This window comes from Salmo salar, chromosome 02, assembly GCF_965601325.2.
Source record: "Salmo salar chromosome 02, fSalSal1, whole genome shotgun sequence".
Lineage (NCBI taxonomy): Eukaryota > Metazoa > Chordata > Actinopteri > Salmoniformes > Salmonidae > Salmo > Salmo salar.
Genome location: NC_138292.1, coordinates 87,083,732 through 87,110,022, shown reverse-complemented (window position 1 = coordinate 87,110,022; position 26,291 = coordinate 87,083,732). Strand labels below are relative to the sequence as shown.

General features: G+C 42.4%; 1 protein-coding gene across 4 annotated transcripts; it reads right to left on the bottom strand.

The window, feature by feature from the left end:
- Positions 1 to 2,942: 2,942 nt before the first annotated feature.
- Positions 2,943 to 25,988, bottom strand: LOC106595729 (uncharacterized). Of its 4 annotated transcripts, XR_014382303.1 has the most exons (4): positions 4,955 to 5,675; positions 4,331 to 4,369; positions 4,117 to 4,220; positions 2,943 to 3,226 (listed from the first exon to the last, which is right to left on the bottom strand). XR_014382303.1 is itself a non-coding variant. In XM_082968005.1 (2 exons), the coding sequence occupies exons 1-2, from the start codon at positions 25,763 to 25,765 to the stop codon at positions 3,048 to 3,050; spliced, it is 564 nt and encodes a 187-aa protein (XP_082824131.1). In that variant the 5' UTR covers positions 25,766 to 25,988; the 3' UTR covers positions 2,943 to 3,047. The 4 variants fall into 4 exon arrangements, 1 of the variants encoding a protein (XP_082824131.1); XR_006767484.2 differs by lacking the exon at positions 4,117 to 4,220 and having other exon boundaries at positions 4,955 to 5,663; XR_006767483.2 differs by lacking the exons at positions 4,117 to 4,220; positions 4,331 to 4,369 and having other exon boundaries at positions 4,955 to 11,479.
- Positions 25,989 to 26,291: the final 303 nt, after the last annotated feature.

Genomic DNA, 26,291 nt, shown 5'->3' with positions numbered 1-26,291 from the left:
TAATATCTGTACATTATAGGAACACCTGTAATTACAAAAGTACAATGATTAATGTTTTGCGTTAGCTTTGAGATTAAGAATCAGTGGTAGACACCTTGTAAGTGCATGAAGAGGTCAACTGTACCAAAATCATATGACTGTTTGTTGAAACTATACCTTCAGTTCCTGTTGATACTATGTTCCTGTCTTACCTCTGCTTAACACATGATAGCAATAAGAGGAAGAAGGATTGGGAGACCAACTGCCAATAACTCAAAAAGCTTAACTCTGCCTAGCAGAAACATCTTTGTATTAGCAACTATTATTTATGAGCTTATATGGTATTACAGTTAAGGGACATCACCTTGGGCGGGATGAACCTCAGTAGTGAATTAAAAAACGGAAAACACTATCTTGTGAACTGAGTGTGTTTCCTTCCATATTGCTGTAAGTGTAAACTCCGGGTTACAATCCTTATTAAACAAACTAAACTCTGATCAAAGAAGTTTCCTGTCTGAACATAGGGTAGAATTCGCTAACAATCCCTCTTCAGCCTTCCTCTTAAAGGGAAAGTAATCTAAAAAAACAAACAACTGAAAGTAATCAGATTACATTACTGAGTTTGGGGAATCCAAAAGTTACTTTACTGATGATACTTTTAGACAGGTAACTAGTAACTAACGGATTACATTTAGAAAGTAACCTACTCAACCCTGGACACAGTATATAGGTCTCTCCATGGGTGGGAGATGGACATTTAAGATTATCAACACTCTCTTTATATTACTGCCTTGTTGACTGATTGATCCATTCATCCTTCCATCCCTCCTCAGCCTTCCTCTCCTCTGAAGACCCAGTGATGGTGGAGCTCAGTCAGAGAGCTGTTGAGGGACTGGTTAGGAAGAACACTTCTACAGCCAGAGGTGAGAGGTCACACATGGTTTAGATGGAAAACATTTATGTCCTCTTGGGAATACAGATATGCATCTGTTGGTCACAGATACTCTGGCAATACCGAACATAATGCCCATCCCGGCAGATCTAAACCTAATTTGAGGAAATTGTGACTTTTGTGCATCCAGACCAAATGCAGCTTGGAGTGATCAGATGACAGAAGTCACATTTAGGTGCCAGGTGTAACTGAGGCCGTAGATGCTTCATATCCATTACTTTAAGTGTTTAACATAATATGACTAAATGTGTTTCTCTCTGTGTTGCAGGGGCAGTCAAGAAAAGGAACGGCAAGGCCACATTACATGACATAATCAGAGCTGTGGGAGACCACCTCAAGTCCCTGGTAGAGCCGGGGGTGGTGTTTACCACTCCACCACGCCTTCAGCAGGCTGGAAAAGTGGGATTGATCTGTTTGATCCATTTGTTTGTTTCAGTTTTCAGTAGTTGAATCATTTGACGTATTGTTGATTTCAACATTTTTCATTTTCAACAAAAATGCACTGAATTGGTTAAAGTCGGCAGTTGGGTTAATTTGTTGTAATATATTCAAATCAAATCAAGCATTATTTATACAGAACATTTCAGACATGGATGCAACACAATGGGCTTCACAGGAAAAAACGAATAAAAATGGATGAAAATAAAAACAGAAATATTTACTACACAACAATCATAAGGATAAAAAACTAAAGAATAACAATAAAACTGAAAGACTAATGAGCATTCTAAGGAAATTACATTGATTAAAATAATAAGAATAGGATGTAATATCCAACCAAAAATATAAGCTAGTTTTATAACATTGATAGTAAACAACATAATTGTACCAATAAAATTCAGTTATTAATCATAATTATTTATGCAAGTGTTACAAAAATGCTAATATTATGAAATATCAAAACCAATTGTACACCCCTTTGTTAATATGTATTGGCAATAATTAACTTAATGGTGAGGCATGGAATAATAAAACGTATCTTTTGTCAGGCTGGATGTTTGAAATATGAGGTGATTTGAGTCATGCTTCTTCAGTAGTGGAATAAAGACAATTAGCACTTGAATGTTGACAAGAAATACTGGACTGATGTAGGATTGTTAATAAAATTGATTATAGACCAATTTATTATACTGTGTCCATGTGTTGCAAGGCTGCAAGTACATTGAAATTAAGTTGTTTACAAGACATCTTTTCAACTTTCAACTACAACGTAGTCTTCTTTTCATAACGACTTTTTGTCAGTCACTTTTTGTTAATCACATAGTAGTACTCTTCATTTCAATCCATAGCACGCTGAAATCAATAGATCAGGGCAAACATGTAGGGTTCCTTCATTATGACATCATTAAAATACTCCTATTACATTGTGACATTATTTCATTGATATAACGGATCTCTTGTCACATTGATCAGAGCTATGATAATTCCCTCCTGTGTGTGTTCTCTGGTATGATTTTTAAAGTCCTGATTAAACAAACCTCTTCCCACAGTCAGAGCAGTGGTAAAGTATATTTCCTGTGTGTTTTCTCTGGTGCAAAGTCAGCTTTCTAGATTCAGTAAAACTCTTCCCACATTGAACAACTCATTCATGAATGAATTGTCTGATGTTTAACCAGAGATCTTTTATCAGAGTATCTCTTGTAACATTGATCACAGCTATGAGGCATTTCTCCTGTGTGTGTTCTCTGGTGTGATTTTAAATGTCCTGACAAAACAAAACACTTCCCACAGTCAGAGCAGATATAAGGTTTTTCTCCTGTGTGTATTCTCTGGTGCACTATCAGGCTGCTTAAGTGCCTAAAACTCCTCCCACATAGATCACAGCTATAAGGTTTCTCTCCTGTGTGTGTTCTCTGGTGTGATTTTAAATGTCCTGACAAAACAAAACACTTCCCACAGTCAGAGCAGCTATAAGGTTTTTCTCTTCTATGGATTCTCTGATGTATTTTTAGGGTTGCTAAAGAGGTGCAACTCTTCCCACAATCAGAGCAGCAGTGAGGTTTCTCTCCAATGTGTTTTCTCTGGTGTACTTTTAGTGAATCTGATCTTGAGTAACTCTTCCCACAGTCAGAGCAGTGGTGAGACTTCTTCCCTGTGTGAATTCTCTGGTGTGCTTTCAGTGAATCTGATCTTGAGTAACTCTTCCCACAGACAGAGCAGTGGTGAGATTTCTTCCCTGTGGGTCTCTGCTGGTGTTTCTTGAGGTGTTCTGATGTGAGAGACTCTTCTCTGCCTCGTCAGCGTCATGATGTTGTTGAGACTCCCCAGAGAATCCACGATTGTCATGTCTTTCTCCTGTGTGAACAACAAAATCATACACATGGTTAAAGGCCCACAACTGCAGAAATGCACTGTTTATTTTAGCTAAAAGGTGATGCCCATGATGTTGTGTACAACAATTTACGTAAATGCTTTTACAAACTTATTTGACAATTATCTTAAAAAAACAGTCAAGTGAGCAACAATATACATATTTTGTCTTATTGTTTTCACAGTAGTATAGTGGATGATTCTAGGCTATAAATAAATGATTGAAGTTGCTGAAACCTGAAGCAGTGTGCCAGATTACTTTTTGTCTATTGTTGTACAGCTACAGTGCTGCTCTTTGTTCGCAAAATATTAATCCTCAGGAAACATATTATTTAGAAAAGGAATACTTTCACCAAATTTCCTAACTGGATTCTCTGAACATTATCTCACCAGGTTCCCCCATTAGGCAAACCATTAACAGTATTACATTGTCTATTGTTGTATATCTACAGTGCTGCTCTTTGTTCACGCCCATTTAGCATCTTTAACACCCTCTGGAGCCTTAGACCCGCCCATCTCTTAAAGAATTCACATTGGAACATGAGAATGTGGCCATGTGATAAAGCAGTGAGGTAGTGGTTAAAAAAAACTAAGATTTCAACCATAAAATACTTTATTAACTTCAAGTACTAAAAGGTAGTAGATTACAATTAGGAAAAACCTAAAACACATGAAGGTCAAACCAATATCTAGACTGAGGCCTATATCATCAGATCCTTTGAGTAACTCTGGTTCAGGTTATTAAATGAACAAATTCATCTAGCCTGAGAGCATATTTCTGTCCTGCCCTTTGGACCAGGACATGTAATGTTCACGGCCTTTTCATTGAAAAAGTGAAAAGGCCGGGTCGTGTCCAGTCCAGGGGATGCTTTCACCTCTCTTGGAGGAAGGACGTCAACAATGAGCAGCAGCTGAAACCTGGTTCCATCTGAGTGAAAGCTCCTTGGCCACAACAACACCAGGCTCCAGACAATTAAAACTGTAAAGGAGGAAAGTAGACTAAAATAGTCATTCAAAGCTGTATACCAGCAATAACATGAATTGACCCCCAAGTCCAAGCAACAAGCTCAGAGTACAAAGACAAAATACCTGAAGTATTACTTGTTCACCCTCGACCGTCTCCTTGTACTGGTAGACAAATTACAGAAAAATAGGTTAAAACATGAATTCATTAATGTCCTACAGCTTGTTATTGCCTGTAGACTGCGGTACTAAAATGCCATTTTCACACTTAACCTGCTTCCAGCCCAACAATGGAAATGCAGACAAGATAACTAGCTAGATTGAGCCAACATTTAGCTTCATAATTACCAACTGGCTAGATGTAAATTATATTCATCTAGCTAGCCAGCTAGTTGAACATGCAAAAAAATCATTTCATAATGTCTAGCTAGCTAGCCAGCCATCTTAGCATGTGTCCCAATCAAAACCAAACATTAACAGCAGAACGCAACTGGCCAGCTCAGCTAGCTGTCTTAACGTTGCTTCATCCCACAACGAGACATCTGTAAACAATGGCAAGCTATAACGGTACCTGTATGCAACTGAACTAAGCTCATGAGGAATGTGTTATATTCTTCAAGAATCAATGGCTATAAATAAATAATTTAAAAGTCCAAATATGGATGTAGCAACTGCATATTTCCCCTTTAACACCACACATCAGTTCAACAACTGCAGAGTTTGTGCCTCTGTTTTTAAGACAGTACTTACTAGTGTTAATCAGGGAACGGTTTCTCAAAACCATTTCAGGCTAAATTCATTGTTAGAACCATTGGACACCTTAAGATGCGTTTGGGAAACCGGGCCCAGATATCCAGTTTCCTCCTCTTTTTCCTCCTCCTTTTTCGATGTAACTAACAGTCATCTCCCCCTCCTCCTCTTTCACTCTAAAAACGGCATCCTCTTTCTCTTCCTCCTCTTCTTTTACTGTAACATCCTCCTCTTCATCCTCCTTTTTCACTCTGAACGAGTCTTCCTCTTCTTTCACTGAAACGTCTTTCTCTTCTTTCACGGTAACAGCCTCACCCTCTACTCCACTTTCACGAGAGTTTCTTTCTCCGTCCAGTAGATCTCCTCTTCTTTAGCAGGAGGAGAGTAGCTTAGTGAGCTCATGGTCGGAGATGTTAGCTAACTAGGCTAATGCTAACTTAACCAGCCCGCTAGCTGACTAATAACAACAACACCGTAAATATGAAATGAAATCAGATAACTAACTAGACGACAGAAGTGGGTTTAAAACACAGTGGCTCTACGAAAGCGTCTAAAGAGCTTTATTGGTTCGGCTATTTTGTCTAGCAAGCTACCGAGGTGTCTGAATAACTGTAGCTGCTGTTGAAAGAAGCGTCCCGTCCACTAGATTATACGTCACACCAACAGCATCACCTTAAAGTACCACACCGTAATCTGCTGACGCAGTTGAGTAAAATGTATATTTAATTTTCAGACAAAAAGTTAAAAGGTAGGAATCATGAGTTTTTACTCACCAGTGTAACAACATAGTGTGTGTAAATATGTAGTAAATTAATTGTAGTCATGATGTGGTTACCTATTAAGTACAAACAGTTATATATTTTTGCGTTATTACATATTTATTAACTTGTTTTTTCCGACATCTTCTAAACTACACACAATGCATAATTTTGCAATGTCAACTTGATATACTCTGTGATTCCGAGGTCGTATGCTAGCTCGGTAGCGAGCTCAAGATAGCTAAAGTCAGCCACACCTCATGCTCTTCACGGACTGTGTGGCCAAATATTTGTATAATTTACTCAAGATAGACCAGAGTTTATCGTTTCCAAAGGGAGCAAATGAATCATAGTGGACAGAACAAGCAGGGAAGTGGGCAGAGCCAAGCAGGAGCTTGCGAGATCCTATTGGCGCGTTCTGGTATTTATTTGCATATTTAGTTAAGGGAACGCCCAATCTAATGCAGAAACCGCTAGTTATGGATGTAGTACATCTGCGTGGAGCAAAAATGGTGGGCGAAGATTTGTGGTTTTTCACAATGTATTCTGAATATTACCACACATAATCAGAGCAAGATCAGGAGTGCTACTCAAGGAAAATCACATTAAGCTCTATGTCGTTATTCACGAATTCCCCACCATGGGGGAAAACTCAGGGAAGTTCTCATAGAATGACAACAAAAATAGCCTCCATTTCACTCTATTTTTGGATTGAATGTTCTGCTTAATATAAATGTTTGTGTCATCCTCACAATTCAACTGCTTTATACTTAAAAAACACTTCAACTTCAACCAGTAAAATGCTCTTTGGCTAGCTTTGCTACCAGCTTAGCATTAGCATTCAAGCTAACAACTGCTGTGTCCAAAATAGGTATTTTGCAACTATCACAACCAAATATTATCTTAGCGACTGTTCAAGCAACAATAAAAACAACAATTGTAAGCCTATGAGAAGCCCAAAATTATTTTTGTTTAGAAGTAATAACCTGGTAAATCTAGGCTGTTGAATGGTCCCAGATGGTGAACACACAGTCCAGTTCTAAGTGAATGATGTCAGGCCCAACTGCCTGTAAACACACAGTCCAGTTCTAAGTGAATGATGTCAGGCCCAACTGCCTGTAAACACACAGTCCAGTTCTAAGTGAATGATGTCAGGCCCAACTGCCTGTAAACACACAGTCCAGTTCTAAGTTAATGATGTCAGGCCCAACTGCCTGTAAACACACAGTCCAGGTCAAAGTGAATGATGTCAGGCCCAACTGCCTGTAAACACACAGTCCAGTTCAAAGTGAATGATGTCAGGCCCAACTGCCTGTAAACACACAGTCCAGTTCAAAGTGAATGATGTCAGGCCCAACTGCCTGTAAACACACAGTCCAGTTCAAAGTGAATGATGTCAGGCCCAACTGCCTGTAAACACACAGTCCAGTTCAAAGTGAATGATGTCAGGCCCAACTGCCTGTAAACACACAGTCCAGTTCTAAGTGAATGATGGCAGGCCCAACTGCCTGTAAACACACAGTCCAGTTCTAAGTAAATGATGGCAGGCCTATGTGCAAATGGCTTGTTTGTTTTAAGGTCTACTGTGGCTCTGATTGGCTATTGCGCATCGGAATGTGTAGACGAGAGAGATGTTTTATCAGGTTGTATTTACTGCAGAGTCTATTAATTCTCCAAACACACAGCAGCTTTCCCACTCTATTGCTATAGAATGTCCACAAATGCCTTGGAATGTTAGGGCTACACACCAATAGGTAAGTGTGAAAAAAAATAACATGTAGGACCCATAACTTCACCTAACAACAACATAGACCTACTGTAGGACCCATAACTTCACCTAACAACAACAACATAGACCTACTGCAGGACCCATAACTTCACCTAACAATAACATAGACCTACTGTAAGACCCATAACTCCGCCTAACAACAACATAGACCTACTGTAGGACCCATAACTTCACCTAACAACAACATAGACCTACTGTAGGACCCATAACTCCACCTAACAATAACATAGACCTACTGTAGGACCCATAACTTCACCTAACAACAACATAGACCTACTGTAGGACCCATAACTTCACCTAACAACAACATAGACCTACTGTAGGACCCATAACTTCACCTAACAATAACATAGACCTACTGTAGGACCCATAACTCCACCTAACAATAACATAGACCTACTGTAGGACCCATAACTTCACCTAACAACAACATAGACCTACTGTAGGACCCATAACTTCACCTAACAACAACATAGACCTACTGCAGGACCCATAACTTCACCTAACAATAACATAGACCTACTGTAGGACCCATAACGCCACCCACTTTGCCAAAGCACAGCCCCCACACCACTAGAGGGATGTCTCCAACCACCAACTTACCATCCTAAGACAAGGCCGAGTATAGCCCACAACGATCTCCGCCATGGCACAACCCAAGGGGGGGCGCCAACCCAGACAGGAAGACCACGTCAGTGACTCAACCCACTCAAGTGACGCACCCCTCCCATGGACGGCATGGAAGAACACCAGTAAGCCAGTGACTCAGCCCCTGTAAAAGGGTTAGAGGCAGAGAATCCCAGTGGAAAGAGGGGAACCGGCAAGGCAGAGACAGCAAGGGCGGTTCGTTGCTCCAGCCTTTCCGTTCACCTTCACACTCCTGGGCCAGACTATACTTAATCATAGGACCTACTGAAGAGATGAGTCTTCAGTAAAGACTTAAAGGTTGAGACTGAGTCTGCGTCTCTCACATTGGTAGGCAGACCATTCCATAAAAATGGAGCTCTATAGGAGAAAGCCCTACCTCCAGCCGTTTGCTTAGAAATTCTAGGGACAATTAGGAGGCCTGCGTCTTGTGACCGTAGCGTACGTGTAGGTATGTACGGCAGGACCAAATCAGAAAGATAGGTAGGAGCAAGCCCATGTAATGCTTTGTAGGTTAGCAGTAAAACCTTGAAATCAGCCCTTGCCTTAACAGGAAGCCAGTGTAGGGAGGCTAGCACTGGAGTAATATGATCAAATTTTTTGGTTCTAGTCAGGATTCTAGCAGCCGTATTTAGCACTAACTGAAGTTTATTTAGTGCTTTATCCGGGTAGCCGGAAAGTAGAGCATTGCAGTAGTCCGGCCTAGAAGTAACAAAAGCATGGATAAATTTTTCTGCGTCATTTTTGGACAGAAAGTTTCAGATTTTTGCAATGTTACGTAGATGGAAAAAAGCTGTCCTTGAAACAGTCTTGATATGTTCTTCAAAAGAGAGATCAGGGTCCAGAGTAACGCCGAGGTCCTTCACAGTTTTATTTGAGACGACTGTACAACCATCCAGATTAATTGTCAGATTCAACAGAAGATCTCTTTGTTTCTTGGGACCTAGAACAAGCATCTCTGTTTTGTCCGAGTTTAAAAGTAGAAATTTTGCAGCCATCCACTTCTTTATGTCTGAAACACAGGCTTCAAAGCTTGTGGCTGTAGTTTCACCTGGATACTAAAGCCTGTGGGGTTAATCAGCTACATACTCCTCTCATGACTGTGTTAGTGTTTGGAGCGAGCAGTCGCACCACGCTTCACTCCACAGGTAATATTACACTTCACTACATTACAACGGCTTGATTTGTTTGATCTGAGCAATTCTTCTTAGCTAGCTACATAGCCGTCTTTGTATCAAAGATAATTGTGTAGTTTAGAGTAATTGAGTAATTATCGAGGCTAGCTATCTTCGTCCTCCTAACGTAGTCAACACTGCTAGCTGCTAGCTAGCTAGTCATCACTGCTAGCTAGCCAACTTCTAGCCAACTTCTACCGACTAGCAGCACTGCAGAAACTATTACATTACAACGTAACGACTTGATTAGTGTGGTGTTAGTGTTAGTTAGCCAGCTACATAGTTGTCTTTGCTGTCTCTGTATCTAAGATAATTGTGTAGTTTGAGTTTGAGTAATTATCGAGGTGAGCTAGCCAGCCGCGACGCGGCGCCAGACTTAGTCAACACACGTAGTCATCATTAACCCACTGCCAGCTAGCCAACCGTTACCGACTAGCAGCGCTGTAGATACTAATACTTTACAACGGAACGATTTGACTAGTGCAGTGTTACCTAGCTAGCTACTTAGTTGTCTTTGTCATAGCTTGATAATTGTTAGCTAGCCAGCCATCGAGGTTAGCTAGCCAGCTATTTCCGTCCCCCGCCACGCCATTTTTCCTAACCCAGCCAACTATTACCGACGAGCAGCATTGTAGAAACTAAATACATTACAAGGAACGTCTTGATTAGTGTTATGTTAGCTAGCTAGCTACAAAGTTGCTTTGTATCATGACAAGGTGTAGTACTGAAACTATCGAGGTTACCTAGCCAGCTACACGTTCAAAGTCAACAACGCAGCCACTGCTAGCTAGCCTACTCCACCAGCCAGCAGTACTGTATCATTTTAGTCAATAAGATTTTTGCAACGTAAGCTTAACTTCCTGAACATTCGAGACGTGTAGTCCACTTGTCATTCCAATCTCCTTTGCATTAGCGTAGCCTCTTCTGTAGCTTGTCTACTATGTGTCTGTCTATCCCTGTTCTCTCTCCTCTGCACAGGCCATACAAACGCTCCACACCGCGTGGCCGCTGCCACTCTAACCTGGTGGTCCCAGCGCGCACGACCCACGTGGAGTTCCAGGTCTCCGGCAGCCTCTGGAACTGCCGGTCTGCGGCCAACAAGGCTGAGTTCATCTCAGCCTATGCTACCCTCCAGTCCCTAGACTTCCTGGCGCTGACGGAAACATGGATTACCACAGATAACACTGCTACTCCTACTGCTCTCTCCTCGTCTGACTACGTGTTCTCGCATACCCCTAGAGCATCGAGCCAGCGGGGTGGTGGCACTGGAATCCTCATCTCTCCCAAGTGGACATTCTCTCTTTCTCCCCTGACCCATCTGTCTATCTCCTCATTTGAATTCCATGCTGTCACAGTTACCAGCCCTTTCAAGCTTAACATCCTTATCATTTATCGCCCTCCAGGTTCCCTTGGAGAGTTCATCAATGAGCTTGACGCCTTGATAAGTTCCTTTCCTGAGGATGGCTCACCTCTCACAGTTCTGGGTGACTTTAACCTCCCCACGTCTACCTTCGACTCATTCCTCTCTGCCTCCTTCTTTCCACTCCTCTCCTCTTTCGACCTCACCCTCTCACCTTCCCCCCCTACTCACAAGGCAGGCAATACGCTTGACCTCATCTTTACTAGATGCTGTTCTTCCACTAATCTCATTGCAACTCCCCTCCAAGTCTCCGACCACTACCTTGTATCCTTTTCCCTCTCGCTCTCATCCAACACTTCTCACTCTGCCCCTACTCGGATGGTATTGCGCCGTCCCAACCTTCGCTCTCTCTCTCCCGCTACTCTCTCCTCTTCCATCCTATCATCTCTTCCCTCTGCTCAAACCTTCTCCAACCTATCTCCTGATTCTGCCTCCTCAACCCTCCTCTCCTCCCTCTCTGCATCCTTTGATTTCCTCTGTCCCCTATCCTCCAGGCCGGCTCGGTCCTCCCCTCCTGCTCCGTGGCTCGACGACTCACTGCGAGCTCACAGAACAGGGCTCCGGGCAGCCGAGCGGAAATGGAGGAAAACTCGCCTCCCTGCGGACCTGGCATCCTTTCACTCCCTCCTCTCTACATTTTCCTCTTCTGTCTCTGCTGCTAAAGCCACTTTCTACCACTCTAAACTCCAAGCATCTGCCTCTAACCCTAGGAAGCTCTTTGCTACCTTCTCCTCCCTCCTGAATCCTCCTCCCCCCCCCCCCCCCCCTCATCCCTCTCTGCGGATGACTTCGTCAACCATTTTGAAAAGAAGGTTGACGACATCCGATCCTCGTTTGCTAAGTCAAACGACACTGCTGGTCCTGCTCACACTGCCCTACCCTGTGCTTTGACCTCTTTCTCCCCTCTCTCTCCAGATGAAATATCGCGTCTTGTGACGGCCGGCCGCCCAACAACCTGCCCACTTGACCCTATCCCCTCCTCTCTTCTCCAGACCATTTCCGGAGACCTTCTCCCCTACCTCACCTCGCTCATCAACTCATCCTTGACCGCTGGCTACGTCCCTTCCGTCTTCAAGAGAGCGAGAGTTGCACCCCTTCTGAAAAAACCTACACTCGATCCCTCCGATGTCAACAACTACAGACCAGTATCCCTTCTTTCCTTTCTCTCCAAAACTCTTGAACGTGCCGTCCTTGGCCAGCTCTCTTGCTATCTCTCTCAGAATGACCTTCTTGATCCTAATCAGTCAGGTTTCAAGACTGGGCATTCAACTGAGACTGCTCTTCTCTGTGTCATGGAGGCTCTCCGCACTGCTAAAGCTAACTCTCTCTCCTCTGCTCTCATCCTTCTTGACCTATCTGCTGCCTTTGATACCGTGAACCATCAGATCCTCCTCTCCACCCTCTCCGAGCTGGGCATCTCCGGCGCGGCCCATGCTTGGATTGCGTCCTACCTGACAGGTCGCTCCTACCAGGTGGCGTGGCGAGAATCTGTCTCCGCACCACGTGCTCTCACCACTGGTGTCCCCCAGGGCTCTGTTCTTGGCCCACTCCTATTCTCGCTGTACACCAAGTCACTTGGCTCTGTCATATCCTCACATGGTCTCTCATATCATTGCTATGCAGATGACACACAATTAATCTTCTCCTTTCCCCCTTCTGACAACCAGGTGGCGAATCGCATCTCTGCATGTCTGGCAGACATATCAGTGTGGATGACGGATCACCACCTCAAGCTGAACCTCGGCAAGACGGAGCTGCTCTTCCTCCCGGGGAAGGACTGCCCGTTCCATGATCTCGCCATCACGGTTGACAACTCCCTTGTGTCCTCCTCCCAGAGTGCTAAGAGCCTTGGCGTGACCCTGGACAACACCCTGTCGTTCTCCACCAACATCAAGGCGGTGACCCGATCCTGTAGGTTCATGCTCTACAACATTCGCAGAGTACGACCCTGCCTCACACAGGAAGCGGCGCAGGTCCTAATCCAGGCACTTGTCATCTCCCGTCTGGATTATTGCAACTCGCTGTTGGCTGGGCTCCCTGCCTGTGCCATTAAACCCCTACAACTCATCCAGAACGCCGCAGCCCGTCTGGTGTTCAACCTTCCCAAGTTCTCTCACGTCACCCCGCTCCTCCGCTCTCTCCACTGGCTTCCAGTCGAAGCTCGCATCCGCTACAAGACCATGGTGCTTGCCTACGGAGCTGTGAGGGGAACGGCACCTCCGTACCTTCAGGCTCTGATCAGGCCCTACACCCAAACAAGGGCACTCCGTTCATCCACCTCTGGCCTGCTCGCCTCCCTACCTCTGAGGAAGCACAGTTCCCGCTCAGCCCAGTCAAAACTGTTCGCTGCTCTGGCACCCCAATGGTGGAACAAGCTCCCTCACGACGCCAGGACAGCGGAGTCAATCACCACCTTCCGGAGACACCTGAAACCCCACCTCTTTAAGGAATACCTGGGATAGGATAAAGTAATCCTTCTAACCCCCCCTTAAAAGATTTAGATGCACTATTGTAAAGTGGTTGTTCCACTGGATATTATAAGGTGAATGCACCAATTTGTAAGTCGCTCTGGATAAGAGCGTCTGCTAAATGACTTAAATGTAAATGTAAATGTTCTAGCGAGGGCAATTTTGGGGCTTCACCATGTTTCATTGAAATGTACAGCTGTGTGTCGTCCACATAGCAGTGAAATTTAACATTATGTTTTCGAATGACATCCCCAAGAGGTAAAATATATAGTGAAAACAATAGTGGTCCTAAAACGGAACCTTGAGGAACACTGAAATTTACAATTGATTTGTCAGAGGACAAACCATTCACAGAGACAAACTGATATCTTTCCGACAGATAAGATCTAAACCAGGCCAGAACTTGTCCATGTAGACCAATTTGGGTTTCCAATCTCTCCAAAAGAATGTGGTGATCGATGGTATCAAAAGCGGCACTAAGATCTAGGTGCACGAGGACAGATGCAGAGCCTCGGTCTGACGTCATTAAAAGGTCATTTACCACCTTCACAAGTGCAGTCTCAGTGCTATGATGGGGTCTAAAACCAGACTGAAGCGTTTCGTATACATTGTTTGTCTTCAGGAAGGCAGTGAGTTGCTGTGCAACAGCTTTTTCTAAAATTTTTGAGAGGAATGGAAGATTCGATATAGGCCGATAGTTTTTTATAATTTCTGGATCAAGATTCGGCTTTTTCAAGAGAGGCTTTATTACTGCCACTTTTAGTGAGCTTGGTACACATCCGGTGGATAGAGAGCCGTTTATTATGTTCAACATAGGAGGGCCAAGCACAGGAAGCAGCTCTTTCAGTAGTTTAGTTGGAATAGGGTCCAGTATGCAGCTTGAGGGTTTGGAGGCCATGATTATTTTCATCATTGTGTCAAGAGATATAGTACTAAAACACTTTAGTATCTCCCTTGATCCTAGGTCCTGGCAGAGTTGTGTAGACTCAGGACAATGGAGCTTTGGAGGAATACCCAGATTTAAAGAGGAGTCTGTAATTTGCTTTCTAATGATCATGATCTTTTCCTCAAAGAAGTTCATAAATGTATTACTGCTGAAGTGAAAGCCATCCTCCATTTGCGAAGGCTGCTTTTTAGTTAGCTTTGCGACAGTATCAAAAAGAAATTTCGGATTGTTCTTATTTTCCTCAATTAAGTTGGAAAAATAGGATGATCGAGCAGCAGTGAGGACTCTTCGATACTGCACGGTACTGTCTTTCCAAGCTAGTCGGAAGACTTCCAGTTTGGTGTGGCGCCATTTCCGTTCCAATTTTCTGGAAGCTTGCTTCAGAGCTCGTGTATTTTCTGTATACCAGGGAGCTAGTTTCTTATGACAGATGTTTTTAGTTTTTAGGGGTGCAACTGCATCTAGGGTATTGCGCAAGGTTAAATTGAGTTCCTCGGTTAGGTGGTTAACTGATTTTTGTCCTCTGACGTCCTTGGGTAGGCAGAGGCAGTCTGGAAGGGCATCAAGGAATCTTTGGGTTGTCTGAGAATTTATAGCATGACTTTTAATGCTCCTTGGTTGGGGTCTGAGCAGATTATTTGTTGCAATTGCAAACGTAATAAAATGGTGGTCCGATAGTCCAGGATTATGAGGAAAAACATTAAGATCCACAACATTTATTCCATGGGACAAAACTAGGTCCAGAGTATGACTGTGGCAGTGAGTAGGTCCAGAGACATGTTGGACAAAACCCACTGAGTCGATGATGGCTCCGAAAGCCTTTTGGAGTGGGTCTGTGGACTTTTCCATGTGAATGTTAAAGTCACCAAAAATTAGAATATTATCTGCTATGACTACAAGATCCGATAGGAATTCAGGGAACTCAGTGAGGAACACTGCATATGGCCCAGGAGGCCTGTAAACAGTAGCTATAAAAAGTGAGTGAGTAGGCTGCATAGATTTCATGACTAGAAGCTCAAAAGACGAAAACGTCATTGTTTTTTTTTTTGTAAATTGAAATTTGCTATCGTAAATGTTAGCAACACCTCCGCCTTTGCCGGATGCACGGGGGGTATGGTCACTAGTGTAACCAGGGGGTGAGGCCTCATTTAACACAGTAAATTCATCAGGCTTAAGCCATGTTTCAGTCAGGCCAATCACATCAAGATTATTATCAGTGATTAGTCCATTGACTATAACTGCCTTGGAAGTGAGGGATCTAACATTAAGTAACCCAATTTTGAGATGTGAGGTATCACAATCTCTTTCAATAATGGCAGGAATGGAGGAGGTCTTTATACTAGTGAGATTGCTAAAGCGAACACCGCCATTTTTAATTTTGCCCAACCTAGATCGAGGCACAGACACGGTCTCAATGGGGAAAGCTAAGCTGACTACGCTGACTGTGCTAGTGGCAGACTCCACTAAGCTGGCAGGCTGGCTAACAGCCTGCTGCCTGGCCTGCACCCTATTTCATTGTGGAGCTAGAGGAGTTAGAGCCCTGTCTATGTTCGTAGATAAGATGAGAGCACCCCTCCAGCTAGGATGGAGTCCGTCACTCCTCAACAGGCCAGGCTTGGTCCTGTTTGTGGGTGAGTCCCAGAAAGAGGGCCAATTATCTACAAATTCTATCTTTTGGGAGGGGCAGAAAACAGTTTTCAACCAGCGATTGAGTTGTGAGACTGCTGTAGAGCTCATCACTCCCCCTAACTGGGAGGGGGCCAGAGACAATTAATCGATGCCGACACATCTTTCTAGCTGATTTACACGCTGAAGCTATGTTGCGCTTGGTGACCTCTGACTGTTTCATCCTAACATCGTTGGTGCCAACGTGGATAACAATATCTCTATACTCTCGCCAGTTTTAGCTTTAACCAGCACCGTCTTTAGATTAGCCTTAACGTCGGTAGCCCTGCCCCCTGGTAAACAGTGTATGATCGCTGGGTGATTAGTTTTAAGTCTAATACTGCGGGTAATGGAGTCGCCAATGACTAGGGTTTTCAATTTGTCAGAGCTAATGGTGGGAGCCGTCGGCGTCTCAGACCCCACAACGGGAGGAGTAGAGACCAGAGAAGTCTCGGCCTCCGACTCCGACTCGGTTAATGGGGAGAACCGGTTGAAAGTTTCTGTCGGCTGAATAAGCGACACCAGTTGAGCATTCCTACAGCGTTTCCCTCCAGAAGCCATGAGAAAGTTGTCCGGCTGCGGGGACCGTGCGAGGGGGTTTATACTAACGTTACTATCTATACTTACTGGTGGCACAGACGCTGTTTCATCCTTCCCTACACTGAAATTACCCTTGCCTAACGATTGCGTCTGAAGCTGGGCTTGCAGCACAGCTATCCTTGCCGTAAGGCGATCGTTCTCCTGTATATTATAAGTACAACGACTGCAATTAGAAGGCATCATGTTAATGTTACTTAGCTTCGGCTGTTTGAAGTCCTGACGAACCATGTCCAGATAAAACCTCCGGGGTGAAAAAGTTGAATGAAAAAAGTTGAGTGAGGGAAAAAGTAAAAATATACGGTAATGAAAAAGTAAAAAACCGTCAGGTAGCAAAGTAAGATCGGCAACAAAACGCACAGCTGCGTAAACAAGTCTGCAAGTTGAATAACATCTACTATATGTAGGCTACTGAGCTTGTCTGATGCTTTAAGCACCATGATTACAAATTTAGACACACAAATGACTCGAAGAAAATAACCTCTTCAGAAATTCTGCCGTTATGCTCCTGAAGTTTCCAGTAATAGACTCCACCAGCAGTCAGCAGCCTTTTCCATTTGGAGTGCCAATTTATCTGACCATTTCTACTGATCTGGTGCCAGTTAGGATTTTCATATTCACATTTTACTGGAACAGTTTCATTTAATTTATAATAGTAATAATAATTATAATAGTCTTTGTATCTCAACATCATTTTCTGTGGTTAATCTACATTCTACATAAATGAAAATTATACAAATCTAAAAGTAACTTTTATTGCCAACTATGTAAAAATAGCCTCCATAAAGCCAACAAATAAAAACATTGCAGCCTGCAGATATATTATATATATATATATATATATATATATATATATATATATATATATATATATATATATAAAATTGGCTACACATGGCCTGTCTGCAAGGAACTGGAAACATTGTATCAACTATGTATTAACTTGGTTTGTCCCGCTAGCAAACCTTGTATAAAATATTCTGGGCCATCAGAGTTTCCTGCCCCAGTGAGTTCTGGACAGACAGACACAGCTATAGACCAAGGGATAATTAGTTATCAGGTAGGCCTATTTTATGACGTTTCCATTGGATTAGAGGATTGTTTATTTTTTTAAATCATGCTGAGTGGTTATCTAAAGGGAGAGAGCTGGAAATATATTTCCAATCTGCTACATTAAGGAACTATTGTCTTTCTCAATGGATGTAAAAACAGACTTTGTTTACTTGCTGTTTGAGGTGAAGAAAAAAATTATTTTAGATTGACAGGAGCACTACAAACAAAAGACAATTAATAAATTGACAAAACTAATAAATGGAATGAAATAAACCAACATGTTTCTCACCAGTGTAGCATAGGTTATAAGCTCTGTAAACAACGTGTCCACACAACAATAAGACTGTAATAATAATATATGGAATGCATTAACAGAAGTTACCGTAACCAAACAAACATTGTAGATGATACATGATGGGAATTAATGGTAAATGTAGAACTGGTGATATATATATATATATATATATATATATATTGGGGAATTGATAGACACTAACAATCAAAGGGCAAACAATTCACACCATAAAGTTAGGAAACAATGAATGTGCACTGTTAGATTCTGAGTGTCACGTCCTGACCAGTATAAGGGTTATTTGTTATTGTAGTTTGGTCAGGACGTGGCAGAGGATATTTTGTTTATGTGGTTCGGGGTGGTGATTTATTTAGTAGGGTGTTTGTTTAGTTAGTTCCGGGTTTTTGGGGTTATGTTCTATGTTTGTATTTCTATGTGGTCTCTAGTCTTTTGTATTTCTATGTCTAGTTTATTGGCGTTGGACTCTCAATTGGAGGCAGGTGTTTTCTAGTTGCCTCTGATTGAGAGTCCTATATATGGGTATGTGTTTGGTTTAGTGTTTGTGGGAGATTGTTCTTGGATTGCTGTGTTGCCTTCAAGACTGTTATTTTGTCGTTCATCGTTTTGTTATTTTTGTATACGTGTTTGTTTGGTTTTTTCCTTCTTTTCCCATCAATAAAGAAGATGAGTATACATGTCCCTGCTGCGTTTTGGCCCTCTCCTTACAACAACCGTGACACTGAGTTAAACTTGGAACATTGTTATACTCAGCAGTATAGTACCTGAGGACTGATAGAGACTGGTTTTTACCTCATAAGTTAATGGTTATCTGTAGGAGCCAGATGGCTGTGGTAGAGGTCGACCGATTATGATTTTTCAACGCTGATATCGATACCGATTATTGGAGGACCAAAAAGGCCCGGTGCTGATTAATCGGCCGATTTCTTAAAAAAAAAAAAAAAATAAACATGTATTTGTAATAATGACAATTACAACAGTACTGAATGAACACTTATTTTAACTTAATATAATACATCAATAAAATCAATTTAGCCTCAAATAAATAATGAAACATGTTCAATTTAGTTTAAATAATGCAAAAACAAAGTGTTGGAGAAGAAAGTAAAAGTGCAATATGTGCCATGTAAGAAAGCTAACGTTTAAGTTCCTTGCTCAGAACATGAGAACATTTGAAAGCTGGTGGTTCCTTTTAACATGAGTCTTCAATATTCCCAGGTAAGAAGTTTTAGGTTGTAGTTATTATAGGAATTATAGGACTATTTCTCTCTATACGATTTGTATTTCATATACTTTTGACTATTGGATGTTCTTATAGGCACTTTAGTATTGCCAGTGTAACAGTATAGATTCCGTCCCTCTCCTTGCCCCTACCTGGGCTCAAACCAGGAACACATCGACAACAGCCACCCTTGAAGCAGCATTACCCATGCAGAGCAAGTGGAACAACTACTCCAAGTCTCAGAGCGAGTGACGTTTGAAACGCTATTAGCCCGCACCCCGCTAACTAGCTAGCCATTTCACATCGGTTACACCAGCCTAATCTTGGGAGTTGATAGGCTTGAAGTCATAAACAGCGCAATGCTTGAAGCATTGCGAAGAGCTGCTGGCAAAAAAAAATGCTTACGAGCCTGCCGGTGCCTACCACCGCTCAGTCAGACTGCTCTATCAAATCATAGACTTAATTATAATATAATAAACACACAGAAATACGAGCCTTAGGTCATTAATATGGTAGAATCTGGAAACTATCATCTCGAAAACGAAACGTTTTTTCTTTCAGTGAAATACGGAACCGTTCCGTATTTTATCTAACGGGTGGCATCCCTAAGTCTAAATATTCCTGTTACATTGCACAACCTTCAATGTTATGTCATAATTACGTAACATTCTGGCAAATTAGTTCGCAACGAGCCAGGCTGCCCAAACAGTTGCATATACCCTGACTCTGCGTGCAATGAACGCAAGAGAAGTGACACAATTTCACCTGGTTAATATTGCCTGCTAACCTGGATTTCTTTTAGCTAAATATGCAGGTTTAAAAATATATACTTCTGTGTATTGATTTTAAGAAAGGCATTGATGTTTATGGTTAGGTACAGTCGTGCAACGATTGTGCTTTTTTCGCAAATGCGCTTTTGTTAAATCATCCCCCGTTTGGCGAAGTTGGCTGTCTTTGTTAGGAAGAAATAGTCTTCACACAGTTCGCAACGAGCCAGGCGGCCCAAACTGCTGCATATACCCTGACTCTGTTTGCAAGAGGTGACACATTTTCCCTAGTTAAAATAAATTCATGTTAGCAGGCAATATTAACTAAATATGCAGGTTTAAAAATATATACTTGTGTATTGATTTTAAGAAAGGCATTGATGTTTATGGTTAGGTACACGTTGGAGCAATGACAGTCCTTTTTCGCGAATGCGCACCGCATCGATTATATGCAACGCAGGACAGGCTAGATAAACTAGTAATATCATCAACCATGTGTAGTTAACTAGTGATTATGATTGATTGATTGTTTTTTATAAGTTTAATGCTAGCTAGCAACTTACCTTGGCTTCTTACTGCATTCGCGTAACAGGCAGGCTCCTTGTGGAGTGCAATGTAAAGCAGGTGGTTAGAGCGTTGGACTAGTTAACCGTAAGGTTGCAAGATTCAATCCCGAGCTGACAAGGTCAAAATCTGTCGTTCTGCCCCTGAACAAGGCAGTTAACCCACTGTTCCCCGGTAGGCCGTCATTGAAAATAAGAATGTGTTCTTAACTGACTTGCCTAGTTAAATAAAGGTGTAAATCAATAAAAAGAAATCAGCAAATCGGTGTCCAAAAATACCGATTACCGATTGTTATGAAAACTTGAAATCGGCCCTAATTAATTGGCCATTCCGATTATTCGGTCGACCTCTAGGCTGTGGAATGTGCTGAGGGGGAGACTTGGATCAAGGGTGCTGAGGTCAGATCCCCTTAAGGGAGAAACAATGGTTTATTATCCTATCACTTCTTCTTCCTGTCAGACCATAAAAGATGTTTGGATTGGAGAGAACGAGGAGTGTCTAAATTGGAGTATATATATTTGGTGGAAACATGATGTCTGAATTACAGCTGTATTGACACTCTGGGAAGAATTTAACTTAGTTAAGCTTTTTCCTAGTGTCTGTTGAGTCATTTACTCTGAGAAAATTAGAACCTAACAGCACGAATTGGTGGGAGAGAGCGTTCTTCTGGAACCTTCTGGAGAGAGACATGCCTTGAGCATCTTATAGCAGCAGGTGGACACTACAACATCTCTGAGCCTTCTTCTCATGAAAACATCTGAACAGTAGAAAGGGAGTAACAATCAAAGGGAAAACAATGAAGTTAGGAAACAGTGAATGTGCACCAATTGGTGGAAGAGAGATGCCTTGAGTATCTTTTTTTTTTTTTCAAGCCTTATTTAACTAGGCAAGTCAGTTAAGAACAAATTCTTGTTTACAATGACGGCCTACCCCGGCCAAACCCAGACATGCCTTGAGCATCTTATACCGGGGTGGACACTACAACAACTCTGAGCCTCACATGAAATAACCGTCTTTCATCTAGTCTGTGTAGTGGTGAGCACACTGGCCATCTGGCACAGACGGGGTGTCACATACTACAAGATTATTCACTTGGTCGTGAGGATTCTCCATGCCACCACGTTCTCTCTAAAACAATGACGTGATGATGTGATTAGATTGTTAACGTAGCTAGAACAAGCTGTGGCTCAAAGCAGCCGCATAAAACTTTTTCAGTCAGACATTCACCCTTACACTACAGAGTTGAAATATCTACCAAACATTTTGAATAACATTGCTTGTGAACATCAAAGCTGTAACGATTTCCCACTGGCTTTGGTTAAAGGCAAATACAAACACATACTAGTAGTCATCTCTCCTGCTGGAGTCTACACAACATCATCATCTCCATGGCTTCTTCTCTGGTGAGCTCTCATTGGCTATTTCTGATCACCGTTCTCAAAACATGTCATTGCACACCTCACACTGCAAGAGCATTGCAGATTATGTGCAGATAAAATCAAACATGTTTGAAAATATTGGGACATCTGGGACTGCTCAAAGATGTGATCAGTAGCCCTCAGATTGTGTCTCTGACCAGCTCACATTAAACGAGTGTCGGTGACGGCCACACACCCCGAGTAGGCAACGACATGGGGACTTCGTCCCGATCACAAAAACTTGTCAGACAGCTAAATCGGGGCCAAAATCATGTAGTGTACACACCCCTTCTTGTACTGTGCCACCCCCACAGCCTCCGCAATGGATTAGTCCACTGAAACAGCGCAAGACAGGTGTCTTGTGCCATAAAAAACAAATATAATTTGCTCGACTAAAAAGATGTTGGTCGACCAACAGCCTATCGACCAGTCGACTAAATGGGGTCAGGCATTATAGACATTGATTCTTGAAGAATATAACTTATAAATGCCTCAAATGTTTCAACCTGTATGCTCTATGCCCATCAGAAACCAAAACATAAGCTTGTATAACGCCACTGTTCATAAACAAGCACTGTATAGCCTCAATCTGGTTAAACTATCGTAATGACATCATGGATGGCCAGTCCTTGTTTCATAGTGTAGTGAATTCAGGGGGTAGCCCTGAGCAGAACTCAAACCTGGGTCCAGTGACAATCAAGCTTATGACAGTACTGTGCAGCCGTCTTCATAGACCTGGCCAAGGCTTTCGACTCTGTCAATCACTGTATTCTTATCGACAGACTCAGTAGCCTTGGTTTCTCTAATGACTGCCTCGACCTGGGTCACCAACTACTTTGCACACAGAGTTCAGTGTGTCAAATCGGAGGGCCTGTTGTCCGGAGCTCTGGCAGTCTCTATGGGGGTACCACAGGGTTCAATTCTCGGGCCGACTCTTTCTCTGTATATATCAATGATGTCGCTCTTGCTGCGGGTGATTCCCTGATCCACCTCTACGCAGACGACACCATTCTGTATACTTCTGGCCCTTCCTTGGACACTGTGCTAACTAATCTCCAAATGAGCTTCAATGCCATACAACACTCCTTCTGTGGCCTCCAACTGCTCTTAAACGCTAGTAAAGCCAAATGCATGTTTTTCAACCGGTCGCTGCCCGCACCCGCCCGACTAGCATCTCCACCCTGGACGGTTCTGACCTAGAATATGTGGACAACTCTAACTACAAATACCTAGGTGTCTGGGTAGACTGTAAACTCTCCTTCCAGATTCATATTAAACATCTCCAATCCAAAATCAAATCTAGAATCGGCATTCTATTTCACTCCTTCACTCACGACGCCAAACTTACCCTAGTAAAACTGACTATCCTACCGATCTTCGACTTCGGCGAAGTCATCTACAAAATAGCTTCCAATACTCTACTCAGCAAACTGGATGCAGTCTATCACAGTGCCATCCGTTTTGTTACCAAATCACTTTATACCACCCACCACTGCGACCTGTATGCTGTAGTCAGCTGGCACTTGCTACATATGTCGCCAGACCCACTGGCTCCAGGTCATCTATAAGTCTATGCTAGGTAAAGCTCCGCCTTATCTCAGCTCACTGGTCACGATAACACCCACCCGTAGCACACATTCCAGCAGGTATATCTCACTGATCATCCCCAAAGCCAACACCTCATTTTGCTGCCTTTCCTTCCAGTTGCTGCCAATGACTGGAACCAATTGCAAAAATCGCTGAAGCTGGAGACTTATATTTCCCTCACCAACTTTAAACATCAGCTATCGCTGCAGCTGTACATAGTCCATCTGTAAATAGCCCACCCAATCTACCTACCTCATCCCCATACTGTTTTTATTAACTTTTCTGCTCCTTTGCACACCAGTATCTCTACTTGCACATCATCATCTGCTCATTTACCACTCCAGTGTTAATCTGCTAAATTGTAATTCTTCGCTACTATGGCCTATTTATTGCCTACCTCCTCACGCCTTTTGCACACACTGTATATAGACTTTATTTTTTTCTACTGTGTCATTGACTTGTTTATTGTGTTATTGGCTTGTTTATTCCATGTTATTCCATGTGTAACTCTCTGTTGTTGTCTGTCACACTGCTTTGCTTTATCTTGGCCAGGTCACAGTTGTAAATGAGAACTTGTTCTGGTTAAATAAAGGTAAAATAAAAAACATTTAAAAAAACTTATGCCAAGATGTCTTAACTTCTTGACAAGGTTGCTACAATAGCTTTCTCTATGAATTTGAGAGTGGTTACATTTCTCCAGCCCCCATCCCCCAGCTGTTTACCAAACCAAGTCTCAGGGCAGCCATTTTGTTGCTGTATAAATCCTAGTTTGCCCTTTTAAAAAAGCCACATCAACCAACCAATCTGCAGTTGAAACAATAACAAAGCAGTAATTCCACCACTGTTTTGGTAATAAGATGATGATGGGTCTGGAGAAATGTAACTAGTCTCAAATTCATAGACAGACCTACGGATGCAAGGACTGACCACCCATGATATCACCATTATAGTTTTAACCATGTTGAGGCTATACAGTGTTGATTTACATTGTTTCTAAACATTGGAGTAAAAAAAGCTTATTTGGGGTTCTGATGGGGTACAACAGTTTAACTAAGCTCATGAGGCATGTGTTATATTCTTCAAGAATCAATGGCTATACAGTGCATTTGGAAAGTATTCAGACCCCTTCACTTTTTCCACATTTTGTTACAGCCTTATTCTAAAAATGATTAAATTAAATGTTTTCCTCATTAATCTACACACAATACACTATAATGATAATATGAAAACCTTTTTTTTTGCACATTTATTAAAATAAAAAACATGAATAAGTATTCAGACTATGAGACTCTAAATTGAGATCAGGTGTATCCTGTTTCGTGACTCTCAGACCATGAAAAACAAGATTCTCTGGTCTGTTGAAACCTAGATTGAACTCTTTGGCCTGAATGCCAAGCATCACGTCTGGAGGAAACCTGGCACCATCCCTACGGCGGCAGGGACTGGAGGACTAGTCAGGATTGAGGGAAAGATGAACAGAGCAAAGTACAGAGAGATCCTTGATGAAAACCTGCTCCAGGCCACTCAGGACCTCAGACTGGGGGGAAGGTTCACCTTCCAACAGGACAACGACTCTAAGCACACAGCCAAGACAACGCAGGAGTGGCTCCGGGACAAGACTCTGAATACTTTTTTCTATGCAGAGAACAATGGGAGACAGTCCCCAAAGTGTGCCAAGCTTGTAGTGTCATACCCAAGAAGTCTCAAGGCTGTAATCGCTGCAATAGGTGCTTCAACAAAGTACTGAGAAAAGGGTCTGAATACTTATTAAATGTGATTTCAGTTGTTTTTTACAAAATTGCAAAACTGTCAAAAAATCTGTTTTTGTTTTGTAATTGTGTGTAGATTGATGATGGAAAAAAATATATATTTAAACCGTTTTAGAATAAGGCTGTAACATAACAAAATGAGGGGAAAGTCAATGGGTCTGAATAATTGAAAAGTCCAAATAGGGATGAGGCAATGGCGGATTTCCCCTTTAACACCACACATCAGTTCAACAACTGCAGAGTTTGTGCCTCTGTTTTTAAGACAGTACTTACTAGTGTTAATCAGGGAACGGTTTCCCAAAACCATCTTACGGCTAAGTTCATCGTTAGAACCATTGGATGCCTTAATATGGCTTTGGGAAACCGGACCCAGATATCCAATTTCCTCCTCCTTTTTCAATGTGACAGTCATCCCCCCCTCCTCCTCCTCCACGCCTGCATCTTCCTCTGTCTCTTCCTCCTCTTCTTTAACTGTAACTTCCTCCTCCTCTTTCACTCTGAACGCGTCTTCCTCTTCTTTCACTGAAACGTCTTTCTCTTCTTCTTTCACTGTAACAGCTTCACCCTCTACTTGTTTTTGTATAGTGACATCCTCCTCTTCCTCCTCTTCTTTGACGACAGCTTCTTTAGCAGGAGGAGAGTAGCTTCGTGAACTCATGGTCGGGGATGTTAGCTAGGCTAGTGATAACGTAATCAGCCCGCTAGCTGACTAATAACATCGTAAATATGAAATTAAATCGGATAACTAACTAGACGACAGGAGTGGGTTTAAAACGCAGTGGCTAATATACACTAAAGCGTCTCAAGCGCTTTATTGGTTCGGCTATTTTGTCTAGCAAGCTACCAAGGTGTCTGATTAACTGTTGTTGCTATTGAAAGAAGAGTTCCGTCCACTACATTATACGTCACACTAACAGCATTACCTTAAATTCCCAGACCGCCATCTGCTGATTGGAGTGGGTAACGCAGTTGAGTAAAATGTAGATTTAATTTTCAGACAAAAGGTTAACGGTTGGAAGCATGAGTTTTTACCCGCCAATGTAACAACACAGTGTGGTTAAAGACTTAGTAACGTAGAAGCAGTCACAATATGTACAAAAAATGAACATGCTTAACGTTAATTTTGTCACACCAGACTCGATCAGGTCATGCAGTTTGAAATATCAAAACGAACTCTGAACCAA